The sequence below is a fragment of the Hypanus sabinus genome, chromosome X2 (genome assembly GCF_030144855.1).
Source record: "Hypanus sabinus isolate sHypSab1 chromosome X2, sHypSab1.hap1, whole genome shotgun sequence".
Lineage (NCBI taxonomy): Eukaryota > Metazoa > Chordata > Chondrichthyes > Myliobatiformes > Dasyatidae > Hypanus > Hypanus sabinus.
The window spans coordinates 34,676,546-34,690,530 of NC_082739.1; the positions used below are offsets into that span (position 1 = coordinate 34,676,546).

The following is a 13,985-nucleotide window of genomic DNA, read 5'->3' on the forward strand; positions in this document are numbered from 1 at the left end:
AAGGCAGTGTGCACCTTGAGAGGGAAACCTGCAGATGGTGGTATCCCATGTGTTGCAGTTCATTCCTTCTCTGCGAGTGATCTTTTCTGAATACTTGCCTGTTACATGCTTGACGTTGTCCAGATGCTACATAAGAAAAATTGTAAATGAAGCTGGGCAATCAAAAGAACAATGACACTTCAAGTTTTATTATGGACAACTTAAGAAACAACTAGAGTTTGGGACTTAAAGATTAGATTAGCTTCATTTGTCATACAAACATTGGCACATACATTGAAATGCATCATTTGTGATGTGCTTGGGGGCAGCCCACAAGTGGCCCCCCACCTCCAGCACCAACATAGCCTGCCCACAATTTATGAACCCTAACCCATTCATCTCTTTTGGAACGTGGGAGGAGACCCACACAATCACAGGAAGAATGTACAAATTCCTTAGAGATAACGGCATGATTTAAACCCCTATCTTCTGATTGCTGGCTTTGTAATAATGCTACCCCCTTGGAGGTACAGTAGATTTGGCAACCACCCAAAGGAACTTCTGCACGAGTGGTGTGCAAAGGCTCCGAAACTATCTTCTGCACTAGCTGTCAGTTGGTGGAGTTAAATCTTGATTACATTTGGTTTTAATTTTCCTCAGGTTTCTTAAAGCTATAGTTAGTCAAATGATGCCTCAATACCAATGTGCAATAATGCAGTGCTGCCTGTACACTACATCTGAAATACCAGCCCAGCTCAGGTTGTGGAGGAGGATGATTTAGATCTACTATACTCTGTCACAAGGACACACTCCAGCAAAATTACTGCGACTATTCACCTAGTCTATACTGCAGTGTATGGGATGCCTGCTTTTATTCTGAAATGTTCCCCAAGCTGTTGCATTTGAACTCATGCCTGTGGAGTGAATTCCACCACTCTCCCGCCATGTCTAATCAACAGTGGAAAAGGCTTGGAGGAATCAGGATGCAAAACTCTTGCAGCAGGATACCATTATTCACGTGGCTGATCTTAATTATGTTTCTGGTTTATGATGCTGCCCCAAGAATGGTGACAGGAGGAAATCTGGCCAAAGTAGTGCCACTGAAAGCCTGCCATTTGTTGTGGGATGAAGGTAACCTGCCACCCATTCATGGCTGAATGTTGTCTAGGACCCTGCCACCTCTGGGCATGAACTTCATTGTCTGAAGAGCTGCCAATGGAATGCAGCATTTTGTTATCAGCACCAATTAAACAGCCAAAAGTGTGACCTTCGAAAAGGCCTACGCCAAAGCCCCAAGGATCTTTTGCAGAAAACACACAAAACAAAGGTGAACATTTTAAACAAACCTGCTATTTATTAAAAATACAAAGTAACAGTTTCAGCTTATACATTCAAGAGCACCACCACCCCCACTCTCTTTCATTCAGTGTTACCATTTGAAAATCTATGACATGATAATTAAAAAAAAATAAACTTAGCAGCATTTTACAATTAACTTTTTTCTCTCAGTTCCTCTGGGTTTTCAACTATTTAATTGAAGCAGCAAGTTACTCTGCTGCCACTAGATGGTATCCTAGAGTTTAGGGAATTTCACTTTATTTGACTCCTTGGTAAATACTTAATTGCCAAGGGAGAACATGCAGCTTGTCCAAAGGGGAAAGGGTTTATTTACCCCTCAGACTTCTTTCTGTGATATCCCACTGCCTTGCTGCACCAATCACTGAGCCACATTGCTGCTTCCACCCAGTATGGAAACAGCAATATAGGACATGAATCTGAGGCAAAAATCAGTGATCAGCGAACACCTCTCCCCCCAACCCTCAACATTGATTGCAAGGTGATAATCCAACTGTGCAATGAGCAAAGATTTCAGTTTATTTGTTAGCTTGTGGCACTCGTCTAGTTTTTGAAGACTAGCAGACCTCAGCGCCATGGCCATGAGATTAATTCCCAGTGATTAAATTAATATGGAATTGAAAGCAGCTCGTTCTCTGTGACAGAAGCCATCAACTAACTGGTCTGTGATAGTGTCACTTGGTTCATTGTCATTCATCAGGTCTGCAATGATTTGTGAGAATCACAGAACCCTGCAGCATAGAGGGCAGGAGGGTCTCATGACCATGACAGCCAACTGGATATTGATCAACAGTCTCCAGCCTGTAGATTAAAGTGTTTGTGTTATCTTTTCAAAATACTGTAGAATGAGGAGTCCAGTTTTCAAATTTGTTCTTCAATTCCCCTGTGTAGGACTGGTGTCTCTCATTATCCACCTGCAATTGAATATCTACTGCTTGTGCTAAAGCTCTGACGAGGGAATCCAAGTGACAAGGCGCAGAATTCCTTATCCTATGGTGATAAAACTTGGTGAGATGTTACAGTAGCCTTAATGTGACATATGACACTACAATACTACCTCACTTTAACCCCTACCTACTCTATGTGTCAGTTCACTGCAAATGTGTCAAAACTTTGACTTGCATTCCAGGTGGTTGAATACAAATTCAATAGGTTTAACTTTCCCTCACAGTGGAAAGACAGGTTCAATAATGTTACATATTTACAACTAGAAAAAATACATACCCTCCCTGCAAACAGTGTTACTTTCTTGGAATAAACTAACTACAAATTGGCATGAAATGCCATTGGTAAAGAAATCAGTCCTTCAGACATGCAGTGTTTCTCTAACAGTGACTGGATAGCTGAAGTGCTCTTTCAATTATTTTTAAACTTAACTTCCCTTGCATTTCACGCCATATGTGAGTGATGATAAACTTGATTCTAATATAGGTCTCTGTTGTGGACTTAAAAGTGGGAAGGGAGTAGGGTGAGGGGGAACATGGTTTGGAAAAGGGGAAGGGAGAGGGGAGGGAGTGGGAAGCACCAGAGAGACATTCTGTAATAATCAATAAACCGACTGTTTGGAATCAAATAACCTTGCCTGATGTCTCAGGGCTCGGTGTGTCTTCACCCATGCCACTTCCCACCCCAGGCCATCCTTCTCGGCCACCTGTCCCATACTCCTCCTGTGGTGCTCCACCCACTATCCACACCCATTCCCAATATCCTCTGCTCCTTCCAGACTTACAAACTGGCTCTCTGATCCACATTGACAAATATAGTACTTAGCAGAAGTCTGAAGGCATGCTGGCTACGTATTTGTGCATAGAACTGTAGATAGTTTAAAAAAAAATCACAAGGAGAGGGGAAAAGAGACAATCTGTCATAGCACACATCTCCAACTGTATGTTCTCAAAGCCTGCACATTTATAGAACCCTTGCTTTTTTTACTCTTGGCATTTTGGAATATCAAACTTCAGTCAGTCAGTTTCTGTGTATGTAGACCCCATTAATAAAGACAGATACCTCGCATTCCTTCAGGCACAACATTAGTTAATGGCTTCTCTGCTAAGGAATTAGTTCCTTCCTCATCACGTTGTATTTCTCATTATTTTCTACAATTTTATTCACATCTCATCTTCAGTTCCACAAAAAAACCCCAGACTATACAGAACTTTTCTATCACTGGCTACATTCTTGTACATCTTCCCTCTACTTTCTCTCCAGTGAAGTATCCAATACACCTTGTTAATGACATTATCCACCTGTCCTGCTAACTTCAGGAGGCAGCAGACATGCACTCCAAGATCTCACTGCTGCTGTTACTTACAATTTTTCTTTATTTCCTGGTCTTGCTTTACCCTTGCATTTCTTTGATCAAATTAGATTTGCCCACCCAACATAGTGATATGTTACAGAATACACTCATTTTCTACACTCCACACATGGCTGCCTGATCCACTGAGCATTTTCAGCATTTTCCAAACTCATTTATTAAATGTTTGAAGTGTAAAAGCAAAAAATAGGGACAATTTAACTGTATTCACTCAGTGATTTAAGTAGTGAATACAACTGACAGAAAGGGAAAATCTCCCCTAAATGGTGGATATCCCTTTTTAAAGCAATTAGGGTTTAAAAATTCATTTTATTGGTCTGAGTTTAATTTTTATTAAATAAGCTTGGCAATGATCAGGCACTTAATGAAAGAATATGCTAGTAAAATAATAAAGCCTGTGAAATTCTTTGTACCATGAGTATTTATATTCAGCATCTATACTGTATTCCATCAGCATCTATATTCCAAAAGATTCATTATCACTTTACCAAATTATGATTTTTCAACAAGTTCATTGGGAAAAATGCATCTTTTAGGAAGTTTGACAACAGCAGAGCTGAATTTTATAAATTCACACTATATTTTTTTCCAGTACTTTGGTGCCTCTGTAGAATCGGGTGAAGTCAAATACACTAAGGTCCAGCGTTTTGAATCTTCCATCGAGGATGAGCTCAGCCATAGCTCTGCCCACGGCCGGTGCTTGCTGAAGGCCGTGGCCACTGAAGCCGGTGGCAAAAAACATGTTGGTAACCAGTGGGTGAATACCAATAACTGCATTCTGGTCAAAGGTGTTATAATCGTAGTAACCTGCCCAGGCTGTCTTCAACTGAGAAGAGAAAGATATTAGAGTAGAACAACAGAAAACATCTTTTGTACAAGGACCCTCTGCAAATATACAGTATACAGCCTCACAGAAGCATTAGTTAGGAGCACGCAAAAATTTAATCAAGTCTTAAGGTTATTACAGAAGAGAAGAAATAAAGCAAAATTAAGAGGTGGGCAGTTTCAAAGCTGAGACAAGATGGCTAAACACACAATGAGTAATGAGAAGATGGCCCACGGAGATGCACAAGAAGCTGGAATTATATGAATGCAGGGTCTTCTGATATGGCTGAAAGAGGTTACCTAGAAAGGGAGGTACCAAACAGGAATACTGGACAAAAGCAACACACACAAAATGCTAGAGGAACTCAGATGGTCAGGCATCATCTACAGAAATTAATAAACAGTCGACATTTTGGGCCAAGCCCCTCCTTCAGGACTAGAAAGGAGGAAGAAGTGGATAACTTCTGTGTGTTGCTCTGGATTTCCAGCATCTTTTGTTGCAGAGTGTGTTACAAGAAAGTTTGTTGCTAGAAAATTTTGTGAACCCTGCACAACTTTCTCTATTACTGCATAAATATGACCTAAAATGTGATCAGGTATTCATGCAAGTCCTAGAACTAGATAAAAAGGAACCAATTAAATAACACAAAAAACAATATACTTGTTCATTTATTTATTGAGAAAAATTATCTAATATTATGTGCTGGTAGGAAAAAGTACGTGAACCTTTGCTTTTAGTAACTGGTGTGACCCCCTTGTACAGCAATAACTTTAATGGATGGTTGCAAAGAAAAAGCATTTCAGGATGTAAATTTGAAACCTCTGAAACTTCAACCAAGCATTTCCAGTAACTGTTGATCAGTCCTGCATATCAGCTTGGAGGAATTTTAGGCCATTCTTTCTTACAAAACTGCTTCAACTCTGGGATGTTGATGGACTTCCTTGTATCAACTGTTTGTTTCAGGTCCTTGCACAACATTTATACAAGATAAAGGTCAGGACTTTGACTCTACCAACCAAAACATGAATTTTCTTCTTTTTTAACCATTCTGTTGTTGACTTACTCTCGTCTTTTGGAATATTGTCCTGTTGCATTAAGCTTCAGGTGACAGACTGCTACCCCAACATTCTCCTGTAAAATACCTTGATACAAATTTTGCAATCATTGTTCCCTCAACAAGTACAAGCTGTCCAGGCCCTGAGGCAGCAAAGCAGCCCCAAACTATGATGCTCCTTCCACAATGCTTCACAGCTGGGATGGGGTTTTAGGGTTGGTGTGCAGTGCCCTTTTCCCTCCTAACATAGCAGTGTGCATTTCTGCCAAAAAGTTCAACTTCTGTCTCATCTGTCCACAGAACATTTTCCCAGAAGCATTGTGGAATATCCAGGTGGTCTTTGCAAACTTGAGATGGGCGGCAATGTTGTTTTTTGGGGAGAGCAGTGCTTTCCTCCATGGTGTCCTTTCATGAACACCATTTTTGTTCAGTACTTTTCTTATAGTGGACACATGAACAGGGACTTTATTTAAAGTTCTAGAGATTTCTGCAGGTCTTTTGCCGTTACCCTTGGATTCTTTTCACCTCCTTCAGCATTGCACCTTCTGTTCTTAGTGTGATCTTCGCAGGATGCCCATTCCCAGGGAAAGTAGCTGAAGTTCCTCCTTTTGTAAACAATTTCTCTTACTGTGGACTGATGAACACTCAGATCCTTAGAAATGCTTTTGTAGCTTTTTCCAGCTTCATGCCTCTTCACAATTTTTCTTCTAAGGCCTTCTGAAAGTTGTTTTGATTGAGGCATGGTGCACATAAAAAGATTTTTCTTCAGAAGAGCAGGCTTTCAGTAAACTAACTTTGTGTCTATTTCTGTTTAAAATAGGGCAGGGCACTTCTACAACCCACATCTTCAATCTCATCTCATTGATTAGAACACCAGACTCCAAATAGCTCTTGTAGAAGGCATCACCCCAGAGGTTCACATTTTTTCCCCAATAAATACATGTCACATTGGATCATTTTTCTCAGTAAGTAAACAAACAAGTGTGATTTTTTTGTGTTATTTATTTAATTGGGTCCTCTATCTAGTTTTAGGACTTGCAAGATCTGATCACATTTTAGGTCATACTTGTGCAGAAACAAAAAATTCTACATGGTTTGCAAACTTTCTAACGCCACTGTAGATTGTGAGGGCAAAAGTTCATCTTGTCGTACTAAGGAAACACTTAATAAGACCACAAGACACAGGAGCAGAATTAGGCTACTGGCCCATCGAGTCTGGTCTGCCACTCAATTATGGCTGATCCTTCCCCCCCCCAACTCAGCCTCACTCCCCAGCCTTCTCCCCGTAACCTTTGGTGCCGTGTCCAATCAACAACCTATCAATCTCTGCCTTAAATACACCCAACACCCTAGCCTCCACAGCTGCCTGTGGTAATAAATGCTACAAATTCACCCTCTGGTTAAAGAAACTTCTCTGCTGCCCTGTTTTAATTGGACGCCCCTCTAATCTGAGGCTGTGCCCTCTTGTCCGAGACTCTCCCACCATGGGAAGCATCCCTTCCACAGCTACTCTGTCTAGGCTTTTCAATATTCAAAAGGTTTCAATGAGATCTCCTCTTCATCCTTCATTTAAATTCCAACAAGTACAGACCCAGGGTCATCAAACATTCATTGTATGATAACCCTTTCATTCCCAGAATCATTCTTGTGAAACCTCTCCAAAGCCAGCACATCTCTTCTAAGATGAGAGGCCCAAAACTGTTCACAATACTCAAGGTGAGGCCTCACCAGTGCCTTATAAAGCAGCAGTATCACATCCCTGGTCTTGTATTCTAGACCTCTTGAAATGAATACTAACATTGCATTTGCCTTCTCACCACCCACTCTACCTGCAAGTTAACTGTCAGTGTGTTCTGCACAAGAACTCCTAAGTCCCTCTGTGTCTCAGATTTTTGGAATAGAAAATAGTCTGCACATTTATTTCTACTACCAAAGTGCATAACCATGCATAACAGCAGGGTAGAAGTTATCCTTGAGCCTGGTGAAATATGCTTTTGGGCTTTTTTTGTAATCTTCTGCCTGATGGGAGAGGGGAGAAAAGAGAATGTCCAAGGTTGGTGGGGTCTTCGATATGCTGACTGCTTTACTGAGACAGAGAGTACAGTGCAGATAGAAACGAGCTTCCCCTCCATGGGCACTAATGTGCTGAACTGTGCGCATAACTCTCTGCAGTGTTTTGCAGTCACATGCAGGTCAAGCTGTGACGAATTCAGATAGGATGCTTTCTATGAAGCATCAATAAAAACTGGCAAGGTTCAACGGGGACATGCCAACTTTCTTTCACCTCCTGAGGAAGTAGAGATGTCAGTGAGCTTCCTTGGCCCTAGCATCTACGTGATACAGAAACCTGAAAGCACATACCACCATGCACAATGACAGCTTCTCTCCCGCTCTCAATCTTTTGAACAGTTCTCTAGTATGAAAAGATGGGACTCTTAACCTCACATTACATTACACCTTGTTGTCTAACTGACCACACTTTCTCTGTAACTCTAATACTTTATTTTGCACTCAATGGTTACTGATTTACCCTGCTCTACCTGAATGCACTGTCTTAATGAGTTGATCTGTGTGAACAGTATGCAAGGTAAGTTTTTCCACTGTACCTTGGTATGTGACAATAATAAATCTATTTACCAATATCTTCATAGCTAATGTGTTTATGCAGTAAGCTAAGGAAAGTAGGTATGGAAAGTGAAATCATATACAGAAAGGGAAGAAAATGGATTTAGTAAGGATAGAAAATAATTGAAACAATTTAGTACTAATACGAAAAAGGCAATTCTGGGTTGGAGAGGTTAAAGGGCATTATGAAAACATATCCTTCTCATTAAAAGAGTAAACAGTCTCTTGCCAAAACTTCCGCTGACTGCAATTGGTGATCAAGCATAAACAATAATTTCAAGAAGCCACAGTGAAACTGACTATGAACAACTGCTTTAGTAAGACCAATATTTAACAAAGTAAATCTTACATATAACCATATAACAATCACAGCACGGAAACAGGCCATCTCGGCCCTCCTAGTCCGTGCCGAACTCTTAATCTCACCTAGTCCCACCTACCCACACTCAGCCCATAACCCTCCACTCCTTTCCTGTCCATATACCTATCCAATTTTACCTTAAATGACACAACTGAACCGGCCTCTTCTACTTCTACAGGAAGCTCATTCCACACAGCTATCACTCTGAGTAAAGAAATACCCCCTCGTGTTTCCCTTAAACTTTTGCCCCCTAACTCTCAAATCATGTCCTCTTGTTTGAATCTCCCCTACTCTCAATGGAAACAGCCTATTCACGTCAACTCTATCTATCCCTCTCAAAATTTTAAATACCTCGATCAAATCCCCCCCTCAACCTTCTACGCTCCAATGAATAGAGACCTAACTTGTTCAACCTTTCTCTGTAACTTAAGTGCTGAAACCCAGGTAACATCCTAGTAAATAGTCTCTGCACTTTCTCTAATTTATTGATATCTTTCCTATAATTCAGTGACCAGAACTGTACACAATATTCCAAATTTGGCCTTACCAATGCCTTGTACAATTGTAACATTACATCCCAACTTCTTTGATTTATAAAGGCCAGCGTTCCAAAAGCTTTCTTCACCACCCTATCTACATGAGACTCCACCTTCAGGGAACTATGCACTGTTATTCCTAGATCTCTCTGTTCCACTGCATTCCTCAATGCCCTACCATTTACCCTGTATGTTCTATTTGGATTATTCCTGCCAAAATGTAGAACCTCACACTTCTCAGCATTAAACTCCATCTGCCAACGTTCAGCCCATTCTTCTAACCAGCATAAATCTCCCTGCAAGCTTTGAAAACCCACCTCATTATCCACAACACCTCCTACCTTAGTATCATCGGCATACTTACTAATCCAATTTACCACCCCATCATCCAGATCATTTATGTATATTACAAACAACATTGGGCCCAAAACAGATCCCTGAGGCACCCCGCTAGTCACCGGCCTCCATCCCGATAAACAATTATCCACCACTACTCTCTGGTATCTCCCATCTAGCCACTGTTGAATCCATTTTACTACTCCAGCATTAATACCTAACGACTGAACCTTCTTAACTAACCTTCCATGTGGAACTTTGTCAGAGGCTTTGCTGAAATCCATATAGACTACATCCACTGCCTTACCCTCGTCAACATTCCCCGTAACTTCTTCAAAAAATTCAATAAGGTTTGTCAAACATGACCTTCCACGCACAAATCCATGCTGCCTACTCCTAATCAGATCCTGTCTATCCAGATAATTATTAATACTATCTCTAAGAATACTTTCCATTAATTTACCCACCACTGATGTCAAACTGACAGGTCTATAATTGCTAGGCTTACTTCTGGAACCCTTTTTAAACAATGGAACCACATGAGCAATATGCCAATCCTCCGGCATAATCCCCGTTTCTAATGACATCTGAAAGATCTCTGTCAGAGCTCCTGCTATCTCTACACAAACTTCCCTCAAGGTCCTGGGGAATATCCTGTCAGGACCTGGAGATTTATCCACTTTTAAATTTCTTAAAAGCGCCAGTACTTCCACCATTTTAATTGTCATAGGGTCCATAACTTCCTTACTTGTTTCCCACACCTTACACAATTCAATATCTTTCTCCTTAGTGAATACCGAAGAGAAGAAGTCATTCAAAATCTCTCCCATTTCCCTCGGCTCCACACATAGCTGACCACACTGATTCTCTAAGGGACCAATTTTATCCCTCACTATCCCCTTGCTTTTAATATAATTGTAGAAACCTTTTGGATTTACTTTCACCTTATTTGCCAAACCAACCTTGTATCTTCTTTTAGCTTTTCTAATCTTTCTTAAGATTCCTTTTACATTCTTTATATTCCTCGAGCAATTCCTTTACTCCATGTTGCCTATATCTATTGTAGACATCCCTCTTTTTCCGAACCAAGTTTCTAATATCCTTTGAAAACCATAGTGCTTTCAAACCTTTAACCTTTCCTTTCAACCTAACAGGAACATAAAGATTCTGTACCCTCATAATTTCACCCTTAAATGACCTCCATTTCTCTATTACATCCTTCCCATAAAACAACTTGACCCAATCCACTCTCTCTAAATCCCTTCGCATCTCCTCAAAGTTAGCCTTTCTCCAATCAAAAATCTCAACTCTAGGTCCTGTCCTGTCCTTCTCCATAATTATATTGAAGCTAATGCTATTGTGATCACTGGACCCGAAGTGCTCCCCAACACATACATATGTCAGCTGACCTATTGCATTCCCTAACTGGAGATCCAACACTGCCCCATCTCTAGTCGGTACTTCTATGTATTGTTGCAAGAAACTATCCTGCAAACATTTCACAAACTCTAAACCATCCAGCCCTTTTACAGAATGAGCTTCCCAATCTACGTGTGAAAAATTAAAATCTCCCACAATCACCACCTTGTGTTTACTACAAATATCTGCTATCTCCTTACACATTTGCTCTTCCAACTCACGCTCCCCATTAGGTGGCCTATAATACACTCCTATCAATGTTACTACACCTTTCCCATTCCTCAATTCCACCCAAATAGCCTCCCTAGAGGAGCTCTCTAATCTATCCTTCCAAAGCACCGCCATAAGATTTTCTCAGACAAGCAATGCAACACCTCCTCCTCTGGCCCCTCCTTCTCTATCACACCTGAAGCAACTAAAGCCAGGAATATTTAGTTGCCAATCACACCCTTCCTGCAACCATGTTTCACTAATAGCTACAACATCATAATTCCAGGTATCAATCCACGCTTTAAGCTCATCCACCTTTCTTACAATGCTCCTAGCATTAAAATAGATACATTTAAAATACTCTCCACCTCCTCCTCTCTTTTCATCCCTAACAATGCATTCAAATTTATTATCCTTTTCTTTCTTCTGCCCGACATTTTCGGGCTGAGCGCATCCCTTCTCCATCACCTGCCTTTCCTCCCTCATACACTGTCTACTTACTTGCTCTACTGGAACTAACTTCCTCTCCCATAGTTTCCTCAAATTGATTCCCGCCCCCCCCCCCCCCATCTTACTAGTTTAAAGTCTGCCCTGTAGCCCTAGCAAACCTCCCCGCTAGGATATTGGTCCCCCCCAGGATTCAAGTGTAACCCGTCCTTCTTGAACAGGTCACGCCTGCCCCAGAAGAGGTCCCAATGATCCAGAAATTTGAATCCCTACATATAGTAGGTAATTCATAAAACTAGATAGTTTCCTTGCCAAAATTCTTGAACAATTTCCACATTAATAATGGACAGGCAATGTTAAACTTGCCAGTAACCTGCCAAAAGATTTTAGAGGAATGCCTAAAGGACACTAATACAGGTTGAGTACACCTTACCCAAAATGCTTGTGGCCAGATGTGTTCTGGATTTGGGAGTTTTTCAGATTTTGGAATATATAATGTGATAGCTTGGGATCGCATCATTTCCAACTGAATTTATGCGCTATCAGTAAGCAGTCTTTGTCTTTCACTTGTTCACGCATCTGCACTTAACAGTAAAATTATAATATTAATATAATGAAAATATGATGTATGGAGGTTAACAAAAATAGTACAGCAGTACTGGGAGAATACATGAATCAGCTGTTGAACAAATGGCAGGCTTTCAGTATCTACCTATGATTATGTGTTTTGATCAAGTTACAGATCACTATTTGCATTTTACATTTTTTCAGGCTTTATGTAAGGTATAAAAACCAATTGGCACTGTGCACTTGTTCTGGTGTTAGATTTTCATGATTGGCAGATGGTTTAAAAATTTAATGCCGTGTCTTGTCTTAAATTTCTGCAACCAGCCTACAAAGTATTTACAATTACTTTCAATTTTCAGATCATCATCATGGATCTTTGCTTGTATCATGATCAGCACACTGTTAAGTGGTACGTGTTCACTCTAACACTGATAATACACTATCGAGATTTTCATTTTTCACTTTATGCGCTGTTTTTCTATTATTCATTAACTTCTGTTCATTATATATGTGGTGTGAGGTCACTTCTCAGAACTGTCTGTGGTGTGCAGAGACCTGTGCATCGCCTGGGAGCCTTCCCTGCTCATGTTAAATTTTCCATTTGTGATGTCATGTCAGCGCTTAAAAATAAATAAATAAATTTGCATTTCGGCATTTTGGATAAGGGGTACACAACCTGTACTCATTCCTACAGAAACCTTAAGAGGTGCTGTATGAAATTCTACAGCAAGTCCTTCACGGAAAGATAATTAGGATAGTCATTTTTCAACTCATCCAATTATTGCAGAAAAGAAACACCACCACACAAGAGATATTCAGGCCAGGCAGGTCCAAGTCTCAATAGGGAGCTAATATTACATTGATCACTCTAATATTCATTAGTGCCCCAAAGAGGAGAAATAAATAGCTCGAGTCATCTTCCAGATTATTGCTCGACCTCCATAATATAGAAGTGGTGAGAAGGACTGCTTATAGATATGCCTCCTACTATCAGCCAAGCATCAGCAATTGGTGGGCTCCCTACATTTAATGACCAATGGTGTAAGGTACTGAGAACAGCTTCAGAGCTGATGTGAAAACAAACAAAAATGCATGAATGTTCTTTAAAGATGTTCAGATAACTTACCTTCAGGGACTCGAAGGCAGGTACTCTCTGAGCCAGTTTTGGCCACACCTCCTTATCAAAATATTCATAATTCACTTCCAGATCACTGGAGTCTGGCTCCTCTTTCTAAAAGAGCCAAGAACTGGAGTTACCAAGGGAGAGAGAGATGTGTGCCTATGCAGTAAAGCAGCCGCATGCAGAGAAAGGGATAGTCAACTTGCTTTATTGTAAACGTCATTACAAAAGTGAATGGTATTCGGGACTGAAAATGCAAAAGCTCCCATCACAAGCATCAAACCAAACTGCAGGACAGGTCAGGTGCAGAACAAAGATCTCCCTACTGTACCGACTCAAATACTCACACAATCAGATACACATTGCCACTGGAATGAGACTAACAAAGTCAATTTTACATGAAACTTTTGCAGCTGGCACAAAGTAAAACTTCATCTCACCTGTCCTGGTTGATTTCGATCCAGCCCTTAAATATTAACTGTAAATGTATAATCTGTCTGATCGTGATAGAAGGTGCTGATGACCCTTTGCTGAACCCTTATTTGTATGCTAGACAGCAGCCAAGGATTGCCAAACAGTGTCATGTGCCAGTTCATGAAGTGCAGGTAACTGTTTGATCAGCTGGAGTCAAGTTATTTAGCAACTTCAGAAGTGCCAAATAGGCAAAAACCTGGCAGCCTACAAAGCAGGAGAGGGGGACATGCACTTCCTAGGAGATGTCACAGACCAAACAACCTGTCCCTGATGTCAGCAGAGAAATGAGACTGAGAACACAGAGTGGAATAGTCCTGCTCCACCATGGAAAAATAGAGCTAAACTGGAGTGAAGAGGA

The 13,985-nt window shown here is 40.7% G+C and overlaps 1 protein-coding gene across 5 annotated transcripts in view; it reads right to left on the reverse strand.

Annotated features, from left to right (window-relative positions):
- Positions 1-1,309: 1,309 nt before the first annotated feature.
- foxred1 (FAD-dependent oxidoreductase domain containing 1) overlaps positions 1,310-13,985 on the reverse strand; it is a 37,883-nt gene continuing 25,207 nt past the window's right edge. For 2 of the 5 annotated variants that reach the window (XM_059957216.1, XM_059957215.1), the window contains 2 exons: positions 13,160-13,264; positions 1,310-4,478 (listed from right to left, as the gene is read on the reverse strand). In XM_059957216.1, coding sequence (XP_059813199.1) covers positions 4,224-4,478; positions 13,160-13,264 — 360 coding nt within the window. In that variant the 3' untranslated portion in view covers positions 1,310-4,223. Of the gene's footprint in view, positions 4,479-11,899; positions 12,051-13,159; positions 13,265-13,985 lie in introns of those variants that run through there. The other 3 variants (XR_009509112.1, XM_059957218.1, XM_059957217.1) reach the window with 3 other exon arrangements.